Below are 17926 nucleotides of genomic sequence, written 5' to 3' on the forward strand. Positions count from 1 at the left end.
ACTGGTTATTTGAGCTATGGCTGGCTTCCTACTATCTCGCACAAGCCTATCAATTCTCATGTGACCTGTACTTTCAATGTCTGTCTGTCTGTCTAATCAAAATCAGGTGTTCTAATCACTTACTGGTTATGTTGAGTACTGCCCCTGACTCAGTCCGAATACCATTATTGAGTTAGGACTCTTTAGCCAAAGCGGAAGTGCGTCAGCGGTCGCCATGATAAGTGCTGAATAGTGCAGTCAGTGAGGAAGGAGGTAGGAAAAGGAGCCTGTATGCTCCGTCCCACGGCTAGTTTTGCCTAGGAACCCTGCAACGTCAAATTCTGGCACTAAGAACCCTTTAGGTATCCCACAATTTATTGTGTGACATGCCGTACCAGCAAAGCCCCCTCACGGAAATCAACTAAAATGTCCAGAGAGAAGAGAGCGCGCACTTTGTAGTTCATTTCTCACATCGTCCGTGCGTTTCCGTCACGTAATGATGTCAGAGTTATAGGCTGTCTGAATTCGGCACGGCGGTCCGAAGCTCCTTTCCTCCACACAATAAAGTTCTTACTGTTGACCCACATGAAAGTTCAAGAAACAGGAGCTAAAAGCTATAATTGAGGGTATTTGGATTGAGCCCTGTGTTTTTGGAGAATACTGCACCTATACGGTCACGTCAAGTATAAATGTCTATAGTGCTTATATGGGGTCACACACAGTCTATGCAACAACAACCCAATGCGCAAATATAAGTCCGCCATTAGGTCCAGTGAAAGGAACTCTGAATGCTTCAGCAGACCAAGAAATGTTGAACAACACCATGCTCCCAACTGTTAGAACAGTTTTTAGACAGCCCCTTCCTCTTCTAACATGACTGAACACCAATGCACACAGTAAGATCCGTAAAGACATGGATGAGAGAGTTTGATGTGAATGACTTTGACAGGCCTCCATGGAGTCCTTTACTCAACCCCATAGAACAACTTTGAGATGGGTTAGAGCGGAGGCTGAGAGCCAGGCCTTCTTGTCCAACATCAGTGTCTGACCTCAAAAAATGCACTTCTGGAAGAATGGTCAAAATAATAATTCCCATAAAAACAATCCAGATGCATGTGGACATTCTTCCCAGAAGAGTTAAAGATGTATTAGCCGTATTGAAGGACCAACGTCACACTGAACTCTATGAATTAAGAATGGGATTTCAAGGCAGGCTAATATTTTTGGCAACTAACGTGTGTTTGTGTTAAACCGTATAACCGTGACGAAACTCAATTTAATTTTATTTTATTATAGCGCCAATTCATGATATGCGTCATCTCAAGGCACTTTCAAAAGTCACATTCAATCAGATTATACAGATTGGATCAGATTATACAGTTTGATCAAAAGATTTCCAATCTAAGGAAACCCAGTAGATTAAATCAAGTCTTGACAAGCAGCATTCACTCCTCCTAAAAGAGCGCAGAGCCACAGTGGCTTTGCAGCAATCCCTCATACTGAGAATTACCACCATGAAGATTAAGAAATTATTTTAGATTTAGACAACTTTATTTGTCATTTTGTATGCACAGAGTGCGTACAGAGTGCGTATTAGAAACTGTAATATAAAAAAGGGGGGAAAAAAGGAAAAAGAGAAAAAAAAAAGGAGAAAAAAAGGAAAAAAATTTAATATATTTCAGTGATATAATACAAAATCTTGTTAAAAGTAATTTTATAACAAACGTTTGCAATAAAAGTGTTCATAGTATCTATTGATTCTCAAAACTTAAATTTGAGATCTTTTAAGAAAATCATAATCTTGTTGGGTTTTATTTTGAAAGGCTTCAAACGGATGTGGTCGGGGCGTGTTCACGCTAACTTTCCGGTGGAAGTCGGGCAGCTTTAGAGCTTGAACTTATCAACAAGCCCTCCGAGGCTTGCCGCTCGCAGCCGCTCGTCCTGCCCTCTCCCCGGGTTCTGGGAGTCCCTCTCTGTTCTCCCCCTCTCCGCCCACCTTCTCCGTGCAGCCAGCCACAGTGGGAGTGGGGAGTGGGTGTGTCGATGCTAGCCAGCGTAGCCCCGTCGCTGCTTGTGCGCACTCTGAAAGAGAGGAAAAAAGTTGACGATGAGTTCAGAGTGAGAGCGGCCCTGCCTCGGAGCAGGCTAACCGTCCGGGAATGGCAGTCTGGACGCGAGCGGACAAAAACGGCCAGCTGGACCTTCTGCTGCGCGACCGTTGGATCCGAGTGGCCGCCGAGCTCACGCGCGAGACGTTGACCTTAACGGCCGAGGCGGAGGTGAGCGGACAGGGGGGCAACCACTGGGACTACTCCCCGGCCGGCCTGCGAAATGGCATGTCTAACGGAAACGAGCCCGGATCGAGCCCGGGAAACCCTGGCCGCGGTGCCGCCTCGGGTCAGGAGCAACTTCAGAACCAGAACCACGGGGTCCGGGGACGCAGCAGCAGCCCGGGTCGAGGGAGCGTCAGCCGGGGTCAGTACGACGGCAACTACGGCGCGAACAGTTCGGGAAAGTACCCGGTTAACGGTGCAAACTCTGACTTTGGAAGCCCGGGGTCCGGCTACGGGAGCCCGGGGTCAAGCTTTGGGTCGAGGCAAGGCGACCCTCCGGTCAGCCTGGACGGCTCCTCCGAAGCGGTGCGGAAAGTCCGAGTTGTCAAGCAGGAGTCCGGCGGGCTGGGGATCAGCATCAAGGGAGGGCGGGAGAACCGGATGCCCATCCTCATCTCCAAGATCTTCCCGGGGCTCGCCGCCGACCAGAGCCGGGCTCTCCGGGTGGGCGACGCGATCCTGTCGGTGAACGGGAACGACCTCCGGGAGGCGACCCACGACATGGCGGTCCAGGCGCTGAAGAAGGCCGGAAAAGAAGTCACTCTGGAGGGTAAGTGGGCCAACGCGAGAGCGGGGATTTGAAAAGGCCCAGATTAGACCGCCGGGTCTGAACACACACCTATCAAGACTTTTAGGTTATTATAAACTTTAAAATAAACGTATTCTTTACTTATCATTATTGCACACTCTTAAAACAATAATTACAGTCAATTATGGAACAGATCGTTTAAAACCAGACCAAGCTCAACAGGTTTAAGGTAATTTTAACATTTCTTTTGAAAAATTAATCTCACTGTATTGTTTCAAGTTTGTCTTCTTCCCACTAGTGTTTAGTGTTTTTAACATTCATCACTCATTCTTGTTTGTTTAATTAAATTATAGAAAACTATAGAAAAAAAATCTACACCTTTTTTTAAGTCAATATATGGCTAAAAGAAGATCTACTAGCAACACTGAAACAATTCAGCTTGCATTTAATTTTGAATTTAATCAGTGCTGGTTAGGTGCAATGCACTTTCTGTAGGCCCGGAAACAATTTGGAATATAATAAGTAAATTTATTTTTCTTGTTAAACGGATGCAGATTATAGATCATTCACTGGCAGAGTGACATATTAAACGATTTTATGTTTGGTTATTTTGAGGATTATGGTTTAGAGCTAATGAAAAACCTAAATTCTGTTTCCCAGAAAATGTAATTATTATATATGCAACCTTTTAATGGCAGAGACTGCTGATCTGAGCCGGCCGTCACTGTCAGAAAACGCTGTATCCGAGTGCGTTACCCGAAATTCGAGTGGAAGGAAGACGTGTGTCGGAAAAAATATTTTATTTTTCAGCAGGACTTGATACCGGCCCAAGCTGCCAAAGGTGCCAAACCCTGGTTGGGTGATGATGTTATTAATAGGCTTGATTGGCCTGACATGAACCCCGCAGAGAATCACCAAAACCAACAATATGACCTTTAACAGCAGAGCAGAGTGAAAGGCTGATCATCTCATGCTTCCTGTATTCAATTCAATTCAATTTTATTTATATAGCGCCAATTCAAGATACATATCATCTCAAGGCTCTTTCCAAATTCAATCAAATCAGATCCTCCAGGTTGGTGAGAAAGTTTCCTCTCTAAGGAAACCCAGCAGGTTGCATCAAGTCTCTCCAAGCAGCATTCACTCCTCCTGAAAGAGCGTAGAGCCACAGTGGACAGTCGTCTGCATCGTTGATGGCTTTGCAGCAATCCCTCATACTGAGCATGCATGAAGCGACAGTGGAGAGGAAAACTCCCCATTAACGGGAAGGAAAACCTCTAGCAGAACCAGAACCAGGCTCAGTGTGAACGACAGAGCAGAGACACAGAAAGCACAGAAGCTCACTTTGATCCAGGAGTACTTTCTATGTTATATGGTAATAGCGGGTGATCTGTATTGATCATAACGTCATGCAAAAGGAGACTCGACCAACTACTGAGCACATAAACTGAACGGTACATTTCAGTATGTCAAAAACTCATACATTTGTATATTTCAGTGATTGCCATGTTACGGATAAGAAGCCGTTGTAAACCTCAGCAGATGCTCGTTTGTAAATGTGCCCATGCTCTCCCTGGAGTACAGAGTGAATATTATTAAGTATTTTCTTTTAGAGCTGGAAAAAAAAACATTAAAGATGCAGCAATCAGTCTTTTCCTGGCTTATTCTAGTTTTTTTTTTTTTTAGGTTATTGGCTTCCAGATTCTGGTTTTGACCACTTTGGATTTCTTTCTCGGTATTCGGCAGAATAAAACAGTAAAAATGTACTTCAACTGCTCCATTGAGGTAGTAGTTTTAAATCCAAAAGATAAAAAAACGTAACAAGATTATTTCAAGTATTTATCCCTAATGGATGGATGGATGGATCCCTAACGGTGGGGGGTGGTACAGGTGGTTTGATGCTTTTCTTGACTGAAAATGGTGGGAATTCTTTGTTTTGATGCATTTCGTGAAACGAGAAATATCTTTTATTATTTGAACCAATCAAAGGGAAATTGTCTGATTCCAATCTCTGGTTGACCCGTTGTTGTGCCTCTACTTAGTAACACTTATTGTTAAACCTTTGTTAAACAAACGGCGCCGTGGGCTGATCTCTGAGCAAACGGAGAGGTTCAAGCTGCATTGATTCAGATCAACCCGACACAAAGCCTTTGATTAGTCAACGGGAATTTAACCACGACTGTGGCCAGGCTGAGGCCAGTGTAAGCTAGAAATGATGAGATTTATTTGTGCCAATGCATCAGGGCTGTCAGGATGTGCAGGACTTCATACTTTATCACAATGTTTTCTGCAATTAAGATGAAAATGACTGAAATATTTCCAAAATTATCTATGGACAAGACACGAGGGCTGCAGGGATGGATTTCATTGTTGTTATACTGTAAAAAAAAATGACAACAATTAAATAAATTGTGACTATCCCTCACTTTTAGGGACCTTTTCTTTATAATTACATGATTTCTCTACCACTCTCTACTCACCCCCGACCCAGAGGTCAGTCTGTGCCTCAAGCGGAGGAGTTTTAGTATCTTGGTGATTTGTTCATGAGTGATGTTAGGATGGAGCGACAGATCAGGGCGTGTTCTGCGGTAATGCAGACGCCGCTCTGGATCCCAGCGGCCGGCTTGATCTTCCTCCAGGATCAGCCTTGGCGGTGGGATCAGGAGCTCTGCTCTCTGGGGGAGCTCAGAGTAGAGCCGCTGCTCCTCTGCATGGAAAGGAGCCAGTCGGGGTGGTTTGGACATCGGATCAGGATCTCCTCTGGCTTAAACGCAGGACACTTTAAATGTGATCTCCCACCAAATACTGCATCCCAGCAGTCTGTTGCAGTTGCGATATTGCACATCTATTGACTGCTGTTCAATAGACTGAGCAGCAGTAATCCAAATATATGGCTGCATACAGCCAGAGCCTCGCACAAACTAACGCACCCTTGGTGGACCTCACTACGGCACAGTAAACACTGGGTCTGCAATTTGTTCAATGTCTAACTGTAAAATATGCCGTTGCTTTTATTTATTTTTTTACCTGTAAACCCCATCAGTGGACACTTTAAAGCTGCATGGTCACTAAATGCTTTCAAAGACAGTTTTTGCGTTATTTTAGGTTTCAGTTTCCAGTTGGCGACCACCACAGAATCACCTCTGTTAAACATTCAGACACATAGCGGCCTTGTTTCGTTTGCTCTAATAAAGCCAAACTCGTGTGTTTTATTTTCAACAGCAGGTCAAACGTTTGCTACAAGCTCTTGGAGCAATTAGAGGTAACCGTGGCAACTAATTGGAATCATCTAAGGACAATTGGTAGACTATCTCCATGCGTGCTTTTCTGTCCACAAGAGGCACCAGGAAGTCCGCTAGAGCTGTGAAGCCGTCCTAAAGTTATCCAGCAGGAGGAAGATAACAGGAATACGCTACAGTAGAAAAAGAAAAATAGGGCAACCCAAATAAATATTGTGTTATTTTGTCTGAGGATATACAGTATGTGATCTTTTTTCTTATCCATGGAAAAGAAATTAATTTAATTCCAGGTAAACGGCATTAAAATAACTGTTTACTCATTAAACAAAAGGTTTCATATATATTGATGTGTGTATATTTGATGCACCTCGTCCTACTTGACTCCTCTTTCCTATGACTACTGATTACTGAGATCAATAAAGCTTATCTTTTCTTATCTTCAAGAGAATAGTGTTTTCTGTCCCAGTAAAAAGTTAGGACACCCTACCCTCTAGTAGCCACTCTTACCCCCTGCAGATCAAATTGTACATCTACCATGATGGTTAAACTTGTGCGTTCTCTTTCTGGTTACACCGGCCTCCTCTGTTATATCAGCAGTAAGAACCTGCTGGAGGTCCTGTTGTGATATTTAGGTTTTTTCAGTACTGCTTTTAGCACCTTGTGGGCTGCCTTCTGGGAGAACTTTGCTTGGACAGCCAGAATCGAGCGTCTCGGCAGCTGTTCTGAATGTAGACCACTAGTAGAGGGTTATCCGTACAGTGGAGTAGCTGATTTCATGTCCTTCTGAGAGCTCTTTAAATGTCTTACCAGACCCATTAGTTCATGCAGTCCTTTCTCTCTGAAAGCCTCGGGCAGCTCTTTGGATCTGATCATGGTGTTCTGTCTGTACTGTTTTATTTTCACGTTAGAAATACGGCTGAACGATTTTGGAAAATAATCTAATTGCGATTTTTTTTTTTCTTAATATAGCAATTTAATGTGATTTTTATTTTTTGGTTCAGTTTAATTTATCATGTCTTTTTAAACATATACAAACAATAAATCATTTTGTTTCCTCACTGTGCAGATTAGGTGCTAAAACACCCACAGCATCTAAACTCAGAGCAGAAATGATTGAGTTCTGCCTACAATATATTTCAACCAAAATTGCAATTTTGACTTTTCTCCGCATTAACCACAAGCAACAAAAATGGCCTCTAAATAAAGATGTTTGTAAACAAGGACTATTTTAAATATGAACTTTTAATTTTTCTATTGATCAGAATATTATTCAAGAGAACAGCTTTTAATTTAATTGGACATCAATCCTTGTTGAACATAAAGTGCAAAGTCCAACCAACAAACAAGTCTATGTATTAAACTGATTGACCTGTACTTAATGCTATGTATGATTATATAAACTCTAAAACACGTAATAAAATTAGATTATCTCACTGCTGCAACTGTCTTCCCTTCCATGTGGAGGCAAACCCACTTCAAACATTTTACTGACACCTAATGGACGTGTCTAATTCCTTAATTGTTACATAGCCAAAAATTGCAGATTCTGCGATTTGGAAATTGCGTTATTTTAAATCACGATTATATTGAAAATGCGATTAATTGTTCATCCCTAGTCAGAAAGGAGGTATTGTCCCCTCAAAGTAGTGTTTTATGAATCCAAAAGAGTGTATTTGATGCATCCTGATATATTAAATGCCAAAGCCAGAGGGGACTCGTTTAGTGCTAAATCTGCTGCTCAAGACCTCACAAAGTGACGCTCGGGTCCCGATGTTTGTTGAATCTCAGTTGAAAAGAGTTGCATTCAGATGGACTACAGAACCCTGCGGGGTTGGAAACTCAACATCGGAAACGGCTAAAAGCTGTGTTTAATGGTTTGGAATAAACGTGGGGCGAATACTGACGAGGGCAAATTGCAGCGGCTAATCAATGCGGGACGCATTTCCACCGAAGTCAGAACCAGGCCTGTCGTGTTCCTCCCTATATAAAAAACGAGGGGAGTGCAACAAACGGTTCGAACGAGCCGCTCCGTAAAACATTCTGAACTATTCTGTGTTTTGCATTCGGTGGAACGGCGGACTCCTTGTGCTTCTCGGGGGCGAGAAGAAGAGCTTTTCCATCTGCTCAGCGAGGGGAGGAACGTGTCCCCCGTCCGCTGCCGCAGGAATCTGTCAGCTGCCTGTCAGCGGAGCATCCGTGGATCCGCCACTGCTCTGCGAAAAGAGACGGCAGCCAGCCAGAAAAGGCTCGACCTTCCAGAGCGCCGTGCGAGAGTACACAACACACAAACACACACACACACACACACACACACACACACACACACACACACACACACACACACACAGACTCCCAGATATGCCCTCAGTTAGCGCTGGAGCCCCACATTCCTGACCGCCGCTCACACGTGCTTATTTAGGTCAGAGGTCAACGCTGGCGGTTCCGACTTGGGATGATTTGTGCTCCTTGGCGAGTTTAGATAACCACGTCACAGAGATTATCTTTTAGCAGCTGAGGTTTCCTGTCCAGCGTAAAAGAACACTGCGTGGTTTCCTGATGTCGGCGAGGAGAATCACAGCAGTTGTTGCCGCCTGAATTAAACTGGAGTCACTAACGCGGCCTGCGGAGGGACGGTCGTGGTCGGCAGCGCCCTGCTAGTTAGACGCATAAACTCTTGCTCCTCTCTGAGCTCTTCTTCCAGGAAAGACTCAGTTCAGCCCGACACCTTTAACACGCCCGACTGTCGCTTGCTTACGTAGATGAAGCACTTAAGGCTCGCGTCAGGGGCTAAAAGCAGGGCGCTGGATGGTGAGATCTGCACTCACTAAAACAGTTCACCCTCTTTGACGAATTAAACAGTCACCAGCTTTTTAAAATTAATATGAATACAAACTTAAAGGTACATAGCCACGTTATTTGTTTTAAAAAAGATGTATTTATACGTCAGTAGCTCACTCTGGTTGCAAACAAAGTTTTTCTAAAAGGTTATCACGTCCTGCTGGCGTATCGGTTGTTATTTTTGGTGCTTTACGCTTTGTTTTTGCTCAATTTGTTAGTACATAAAGCCTTCCGTGTTTATTTATAATAGCAACAGAGGTACGTACTGCGCATGCGCAGCAGAGACCAACAAGGTAGCTAACGGCTATTAGCAAAGTGTGAAAATAATAAACAAAGGTCCAAGATCCAGTGTAAACAAAGAAAAACGCAAAAAATGATTCCAGGAAGGAAAAAGCCTGGAATGTGGCTGGGAATCCAGGATGAACGTTGGTGTTCACTGTAGCGAATGCTAAACCTGCCGAGGCTCAGATGTGACCACAGAGTTGACTGGCGTGAGTAAACGTGTTATTTATACTGTGATAACGGTGATAACAACGCTCTTCTTAGCCTCTACAGTCTGAAGTAAAAACATTATAAATAGTTTGATGCTGTGTCTTTGTTTCTGTTTATGAACGGAAATTTCTCCGTGCCGTTCTGATATGAGGCTCTTAAAGTTGCTGTAGATTGGTTTATTTAATTACTGCAGAGGCTCGGTCCGACATTATTTAGTGATTTATTATTCGCCGTCTGGCTTTCTGATAGTTCTGCGGTACTGCCGGTAGACGGCGCCACGTCTGTTTACATCTGCTCACCGCCCCCGTTGAGGGGATTATACTTAGCAGGGTTCTCGCCGGCGCATTTCAGCGTATTGGACAGTTACGCTAAAATTAGACTGTTATATTGGTCAATATGTCACAGAACAGTGCGACACAGATGTTTGAGAGCAACATAGAAAAGTCAGTAAAGCTCCTGTACGTGCATCAGCGCAGCTATAAACCTCCTGGACCACATTAGCTAACGCTAGCTTTTATTAGCTTGACGAACAGTCCCCTTCGAACTGCACTACGCAACGCCTTCACTTTGGGAATACATCCAGAGATCGGAACAACAAACCAGCGCGAGCACCAGCCTCCCCGCATGTCCCGCCAGCCGTCCACCATTACGGTGAAAAAAAATCCTGGAGAGGACCCTGTCCAGGCTCAAAAGGGATGCTTGGTGTATGTAACCTTATTTTATCATGATCAAACAATTTTTTGTCTTTTTTTTTTTTTAATAAGCATATATCGTGGCTATGTGCCTTTAAATAAATATAAGATGTATAACAATATAGCATTGTTTGACAATGCCTAGAATGAAAGAGCATTGTCTGGAAGAACAATTAGCCCTTTACTGCTTCTATAAGTTGTTGGATTTAGTTGGTAACAAATATCAGGATGGAAAGACAGTGGCATTGGGAGGCAGCGAGAGTAAAAAGCTTTCAGAGGCTCTGAATGTAGTATTCTGTTGTTTTTTTTTTTTGCAGTTATAAAACTAATATGAATGTATATGTATGGTGGGGTTTTAACATAGTTTGTGTGAATGTGTCGGAGGAAACTGCAAACGTACGACCAGATTTTTGCCTCCGTTGTTTTCTTTCACAGCGTTCTGAAAGTGCCACCCTGTTATCGATATTACTGTGAGCAGTTGATAGCGGGTGATGTTAAAACCACATCATACTTATACATTTGTTTCATAACTGCAAAAAAAATCTTGTCGGTAAAACCAACATACTAAATTTAGTGCCTCTGTGGGCGTTTAATGAAACCGGCCCCACCAGGTACCACCTTTTGCTCTAGGTGCTGCTGCCAGCAGTACCGCCCAGCAAAAACAAACTACAAAACAGACATTATCCTATTTCTGCACAATATATAGTAACTGCAATGTTCTAATCAGAAAGGACTAATTTGAATGCAATGATTGAACTTCAAATGTAGTTCATAACACTAATATTTTGCCAGTTGTACAGAGTCTCACATTATGGTTTTGCACAAATTGCTAAAGGTCACAGAGTGAGAGAAGCACAGATGAGCCGGAGAGGAAAGAAGACAAGAGGCAGATATTGCACCTGATACTGTTATTGCAATATTTCCCAAGGTTACCGCCACCAAAAGGGTTTTCTAATATTGTGCAGCCCTATATTATCCTTTGGAACTATGAGTCCAAAGTAGATATGTTCGATCTCAAAGCATTATGACACATTTAAAAAAAAAAAAAACACACCCAGCATTAAGGTACAAACAACTCTTTAGTACGGTAGTGGTGGGCAGATGATTTAGACTTGTTTGCCAACCACAGAACCGCTGCAGTTTCAGTTCTGAGCCAACAGGTGCAGCGTGGGCTAAAACTCAACAGGACGAAGCAGCAAATCCACCACACAAAGAATCTGTAGTAGATCTGAATTGTGATGTTTAAGCACAGCTTGGTCGAAATGCTAGGGTGGGTGAGTTGTCCTAAAGAAAGATTTTTATGAAGAGGTTAGGATGACCTGCAATAATTCTGCTGGCTAAAGACCAGAATAATGACATTTATAGAGAATAAAACGAAAAAAATATTTCCACATTTCCTTAGTTTTTGGTAAAATTGTCTTTTAAAGTGTGTGACTTGAGTCAAATGTTTTACATATCCGTTCTGAGGCTTCTCACAGTAGTCTGCTGGACTTTTGGCCCATTCCTCCTGACAGAACTGGTGTTTACACAACAACGTTTTCCAGTGAAGTTCGGTTGAGTCTGCGCTGTTCATTTACACAACAACGCCGAATGTTTTCTCTGACAGCGGCAAAATTTTAAAAACGGTTCCAGAGGTTAATGGGTTGAAAATGTCCCGGTTTCCATTTTCACATAAACAGAAAAAATTTGACTTTTCTTACAGGGAATCCATTGCTCCTGGGCATTATGACCGAAATCAGTAGAAATTAATGGAAAGAGTCACAACATAATGGTTATCGGTACCTACAACTTTAAAAACATAGAAAAAGATTTAAAAAAAGGCAGATAGTGGAGTACTGTTTTGGTTTCTGACTCTTCTGAATATCACCACGTCGTTTAGGGCTGGGCAATGTATTGAGATTTAAAAAATCTAGAGATGTTTTTTTTTTAAAGGAGATATAAGATGACGCTGTATCGTTTATATTCAGCTGGTCTATGTTGTGCTTTAATTATACCTTTATGTATTCCTGTATGTTATTTCTCAGCTGTTTCTCATACCACCACTTTTTAATTAATGTGATGCTTGGGGTCATTGTTCATTTGAAGACCCATTTGTTCCCAGGCTTTGACTTCCTGGCTGATGGGTTAGTTTTGTTTCCAGGTGTTGCTTTAAAATGTCCATATTGTCCGTCCTCCCTGCAATGAAACATTACCCCTCAACATGACGCTGCCATTTTGTTTGGCTAAATGTTACAGGGGCCATTATGGCCAAATGCTTCCATTTTAGTTTCATCAGACTAAATAATTTTTTTCCCAAAAGCTTAGGTCTTTGTCCCTGAGTGCATTTGCAGTCATCTGCCATTATGTTGCTTTTAGTATAATGGCTTCTTCCTCTCTGAGTGACATTTCAGCTCTTGCTTGTACACAACTTGTTTTACGGGGATTAATGACACTCTTACCAGCGTCAGCCCGCATCTACTAAAGGTCTTTGCTCTTGCTTTTTGGCTTGATAAACACATTTTAAGCTAACAATACTTTTATCTACTTATCTCTTGGCCACAGAACCAGTCGTCTTCCTGAGTGCTGTGATACCTGAACAATTGTCATGGTCTTTATACTTGCATATAATTAAACGGATAAAGCTGGCACCTTCTCTCTTATCTGGAAAGTTATATTCAAAGATTAACCAGACTTGTGGAGGGTCACAATGCTCGCCCTGATATCTAGCCTGATTTCTTTAAAAAGAATCCCATTATGCCACAAAAGGAAGTGTGTTTGAGGTTTTCCCCTAACAAATGCAGGCAGGAAGGATCTCCTGTAGAGGTCTGTCTTACAGCGGATCTGGAGACGCCTCTGACTGAAGACACCCTGTTGTTGTACGACCGTCTGATGAAGAGGATACTCAGGGTTTTCTGTAATATTCTTAATTTTATGAAGAATCTTTCTTTGCACAATCGTCTCAAGAGGTTCTTGATGGGTCACCAGAACAGAGCCGGCCTCCTTTATCAGCTTGTTGAGCTTCTTTAAGTCACTGGCTCGGGTGGAAGTCAATTCATGGTTGCACAATATGGGGCTTAAGCCTAAAAGTTAAATACCTGTGAATGTCTTTATGGATACACTTGGCATTTTGGCTTGTGGTGAAGGAATTTGATTTATCAACCAAAAGCTGACTTAATTATTTTAATTTGATTTGATCTTTTGATCATTGTTCTAAGCACATTTCCGGCGTATTCAGGCCTGTAGGGTTCAGCGGGTGCATACTCGGGGTCAAGCAACAGAAAAGACACCAATTTATGCTCAGAGGCCCTGTGGGTGTTCGATACGGCCATGCACACAAGAACTGGTCTTGCGTTGTTGGCACACTGCCTGTTATTTTGCCACTGCCTAAAGCCACAGGTTTTATTGTTCAATTTAAACTGATGTTGGTTGAAACATTGAGAAATATGTGCATCTTTGTGTTAAAAGCATGACCAATATTGGTTAATCCTCCTCTCAGCTGACTGAAAGACACAGCAACCCAAATGTCCGCATCATTAGTCAAAAACTCAGTTTTTGTTTGCTTCCAGAGTCTTTTATGTCAGTAATTGGAGCTATAAAGAAAGGGCATTGATGAAACGGGGACAGACTTGGTGAGGAAGCGTTCTTTTCTTCTAAGTTGGCCGTCTGGGTTTTATCCCCACAGTAGTAGGATCCAATGAAACCCTGCATGAGTCTACAAAAATATATAACAAATGAAATTCTAGACTGAGGAAGTACAAGAAAAGTTGTCCAAATCCACCTCCTGTGTGTGAGTGATCACTCTCTACACCTAATGAGTGGTTGTGATCCCTGATAGTCTTTTAAATCCATGAACTGTTTTAATTCGGCCACATTGAAGTGTTTTCCATGACAAACATTTTAAACCTCTCCCCAGCATCTAAATCAAATTCAAGTCCAGACTTTGAGCAGCCCTTTCAAAAACTTTAAATAATTTCTTCTTTTTTCCACCAGAGGTGGACTTGCTTTCTTCAGCCTATAGTCCTACTGCTGAACCCGTGTGCTTGAGCTAAAAGTCACAAACTGACGGCCGGACGTTCTCCTTCAGGATCATCTGTAAGAGTAAAATCCATGGCTCCTTCAATTTCGGCGGTGCTGGAGCAATGAAGCAGACCCAGACTCTCACGCTGCCACCACCAGTGGTTTCATGATCAACTTTACAAAATCTTCCACTTTTGTCATTCAACAGAAAAGTTTCCCAGAAGTCTTGGTCTTCTTTTTCTGAGGTCATTTTAAGTCATTTTCATCACTCTGTTGTTTTATTTATTGAAATCAGTTCTATTTATACAGTGCCAGTTTACAACACATGTCATCTCAAGGCACTTTCCAAAGTCAAATTAAATCAGATTATACAGGTTCGTCAGAAAGTTTCCTCTCTAAGGAAACCCAGCAGGTTGCATCAAGTCTCTCCAAGCAGCATTTACTCCTCCTGAAAGAGCGTAGAGCCACAGGGAGAGTCGTCTGCATTGCTGATGGCTTTGCAGCAATCCCTCATACTGAGCATGCATGAAGCGACAGTGGAGAGGAAAACTCCCCTTTAACAGGGAGGAGAACCTCCAGCAGAACCAGAACCAGGCTCAGTGTGAACGCTCATCTGCCTCGACCCACTGGGGCTTAGAGAAGACAGAGCAGAGACACAGAAAGCACAGAAGCTCACATTGACCCAGGAGTACTTTCTATGTTAGATGGTAATAGAGAATGATCTGCCTCCCCTGGATGATGTCTCAGATAACAGAACGTTAGACCAGGTGTACCTTCTATGAAGAGAAAAAAATGTCAGAGAATAAAAAGTTAAAACCTGAAATGACAACAAACAATGCAAATTGGAAAAAGAAAAGTTTTAAGATTAGCCTTAAAAGTAGACGGGGTGTCTGCCTCACAGACCAAAACTGGGAGTTGGTTCCACAGGAGAGGAGCCTGATAGCTAAAGGATCTGCCTCCCATTCTACTTTTAGAGACTCTAGGAACCACCAGCAGACCTGCAGTCTGAGAGCGAAGTGCTCTGTTAGGAACATACGGGGTAATCAGAGCTCTGATATATGATGCAGCTTTAATATATGATTAAAGTCTTTATACGTGAGAAGGAGAATTTTATATTCTATTCTTGATTTAACAGGAAGCCAATGAAGGGAAGCTAAAATTGGAGAAATATGATCCCTCTTGTTGATTTTCATCAGAACTCTCGCTGCAGCATTTTGAAACAGCTGAAGGATTAGAACTGGCTTTTGTGGACTTTCCAATAGTAAAAAACTACAATAGTCCAGCCTTGAAGTAACAAAGCATTTCTTTAAGTGTTACCAAATCTAATTTTATAGCGTTTGTTTTTTTCTCTTTTATTTTTCCCTGTTTTACTCTGTAGTTATGATGCAACTGGGCTTCCCTGTTTGTGTGTACTTTGGTATCTTTGTCATTACTTCTCTCATTTAGTAAAATTGTTATTGCCAAATAACTGGCCATTCTGCAGCTCATTATTATCACTTTGCATTTGTTTAAGGTTGGTTTTCGTTTACATTTCATTGAGCAGATATTGCTGGGGACTTCCATCAGCCTTCGATATCGGGTTAACTCATGCGTTAAATAAACCACATTGAGCAGATCTCTGCCTTCCTCCCATGCTTTTAGTGTCAGGTCAATGTAGCCATCAACCTCATTTCGAGGTAATTTATGCATTTCCTCTGCTGGGTTCGTTAGATAACTGATGACGTATTTCTCAGTAACAGAGGACTCCCCAGTTTGTCCTGTAAAGGCGAAGAGTTCGGAAACATGCAGCTTCTGGGTCATCGATGTACGATAAGCTCTGAGGCTTGAAAGCTAGCAACCGTTGCACATCAAAACAGCAGTAAATGTTTGATCAGCTGTTACGCCCCCCTTTGTTTTGTTTATGAGATAAAATGTAGCCACTTTGAATCAGCCATAGACAGGTGCGGTTTTCGATTAAAAAAAAACTGTTTCATGCAGATATAATCTTTACAATCAGACCAACAAGCAGTTGAAGCGTGTGTAAGGGGAGCTAATGCCGTCTGGCAGCTTTCTTCCCAGGGCCTTTACAGAGCCGAATCAGCATTTAAATGTTTTAAAAACATTTAAAAGGTTTTTAGAATTTCATGTATTTTTGTAATGTGGTGGTCATGTGCAACAGAATGTGTTTTGTATACTGTGTGTTAGTTTTGTTAGTACAAAACTTTTGTTAGTACATCTGTATATTCGTTATGCTCCATTTTTTTTTTTTTTACGTACAATGTCAATAAATTGTGATCCATGAAGCGTTTATTACGCACATTGTGCACAACCTCAAATACGGAGACAGAAAAAGGTGTGATTTGGTCGAAAAACAAGACGTAAAGAAAAAGTGAAGTTGCTCTGTGCTTTGAGCGTTTGGTCAATTTGCAGCAGGTTTGGGGATATGTCCCACTTTTCCAGCTTTTATTCACAGCATAGGACTGTGCGATAAATCGATTTAAACAATTAATTTCAATTTACGATCTTTTAAGATTTAATTTTTGGAAAATCTGGATTTTATTTTGTCAATGCACTCATTGGGCTTCCATGAAGAGAACAGCACTAATGCTGAATATATGTTTAGGAAAATATATTGTCAAAATATTGTAATGACGAAACTTCTTTATTCCACCTTAATAGGAAACACTTTAATTTATTAAGTGAATTAATTTATTGAAGTGGTATCTTGGTGTCTTGCTCTCCAGTGATGGTACGATGGAGCGAGGGATGGACAGGTGGACTGGGGCTCCTTCTGCAGTTTATACTGGTGCTGCTCCGGTCTGTTGTGGTGAAGAAAGTGCTGAGCCAGAAAGAAAAGCTCTTGATGTACCGGTCCGTCTACGTTCTGAACCTCAACTGTAGTCATGGATCAGGACCGAAAAAGCAAAATCCTGCAAATAAGCGGCCAAAACGAGTTTCCTCCGGAGGGTGGCTGGGCTCAGCCTTAGAGATAGGCTGAGGAGCTCAAAGTAGAGCTGCTGCTTCTCTGCATTGAAAGGAGTGAGTTGAGGTGTCTTGGACATCTGATCAGGATGTCCCCATATCTGTAACCACCCCCCCCCCCCCCCAGGGTGCCTCCTTTTGGTGGTTTTCCAGTCACATCCCACTGGAAGGAGACCAAAGGAAGACTCAGAACTTGTTCCAGAGACTATCAATCCCATCTGGCCTGGAAACACCTTGGGACCCCTCAGAATGAGGTGGAGGATGTTGTCAGGCAGAGGGATGACTGGGCTTCCCTCCTGGACCTGTTGCCCCCGGGACCAGATCTCAAATAAACAGAAGCTAATGGATGGATGGAGCTGTTTCATTGCTAGTGTTGCAGCCGTTGTCAGACAACTTTTCCAATTAAAAAAGGTTTGAATTGAGTTGTTGTTTTTTTTGTATACGACGGGTGTAAAACTTCAGTCCTCGGATGTCCTACAACCTTTGTATGTCTCCCTGCTTCACCTCACCAGAACGGCATGATTAGCTCATTAGCAGGACTTCGTACAAACCGACTGCATCAGGAGGTCTTTCAGCCATTTGATTCAGCCTTGTAAAAAGTTTCCCGACCCCGGCCCTCAAGGACCGGAGTTTCAGCAGCCCTGTTGTTATACACAGTATACCGAGGTATACAAGTGTTTTTTTAATAGGGTTATATTGTCATTGTGAATCAAACCATTAAAGAACGTTAGCATGTTTTCCTGACATCTTGCAGGGATATTTAAGATAATTTGGAGTGAGAACAAAGTCTAAAGAGATCATTTTAAAAAATTAATATTATCAAATAACAACCTGTTCCCCCAGACAGTAAGAAAAGAAAGAGTGGCT

General features: G+C 42.3%; 1 protein-coding gene across 1 annotated transcript in view; it reads left to right on the forward strand.

Annotated features, from left to right (window-relative positions):
• The first annotated feature begins 2022 nt into the window (after nucleotides 1–2022).
• The window catches only part of sntb2 (syntrophin, beta 2), a 46925-nt gene continuing 31021 nt past the window's right edge, over nucleotides 2023–17926 (forward strand). Inside the window, exon 1 of the mRNA XM_012867630.3 lies at nucleotides 2023–2862. Within this exon, the coding sequence (XP_012723084.2) occupies nucleotides 2139–2862 (724 nt within the window). The 5' untranslated portion in view covers nucleotides 2023–2138. The remainder of the gene's footprint in view (nucleotides 2863–17926) is intronic.

Source organism: Fundulus heteroclitus, chromosome 2 (assembly GCF_011125445.2).
Source record: "Fundulus heteroclitus isolate FHET01 chromosome 2, MU-UCD_Fhet_4.1, whole genome shotgun sequence".
NCBI classification, from domain to species: domain Eukaryota; kingdom Metazoa; phylum Chordata; class Actinopteri; order Cyprinodontiformes; family Fundulidae; genus Fundulus; species Fundulus heteroclitus.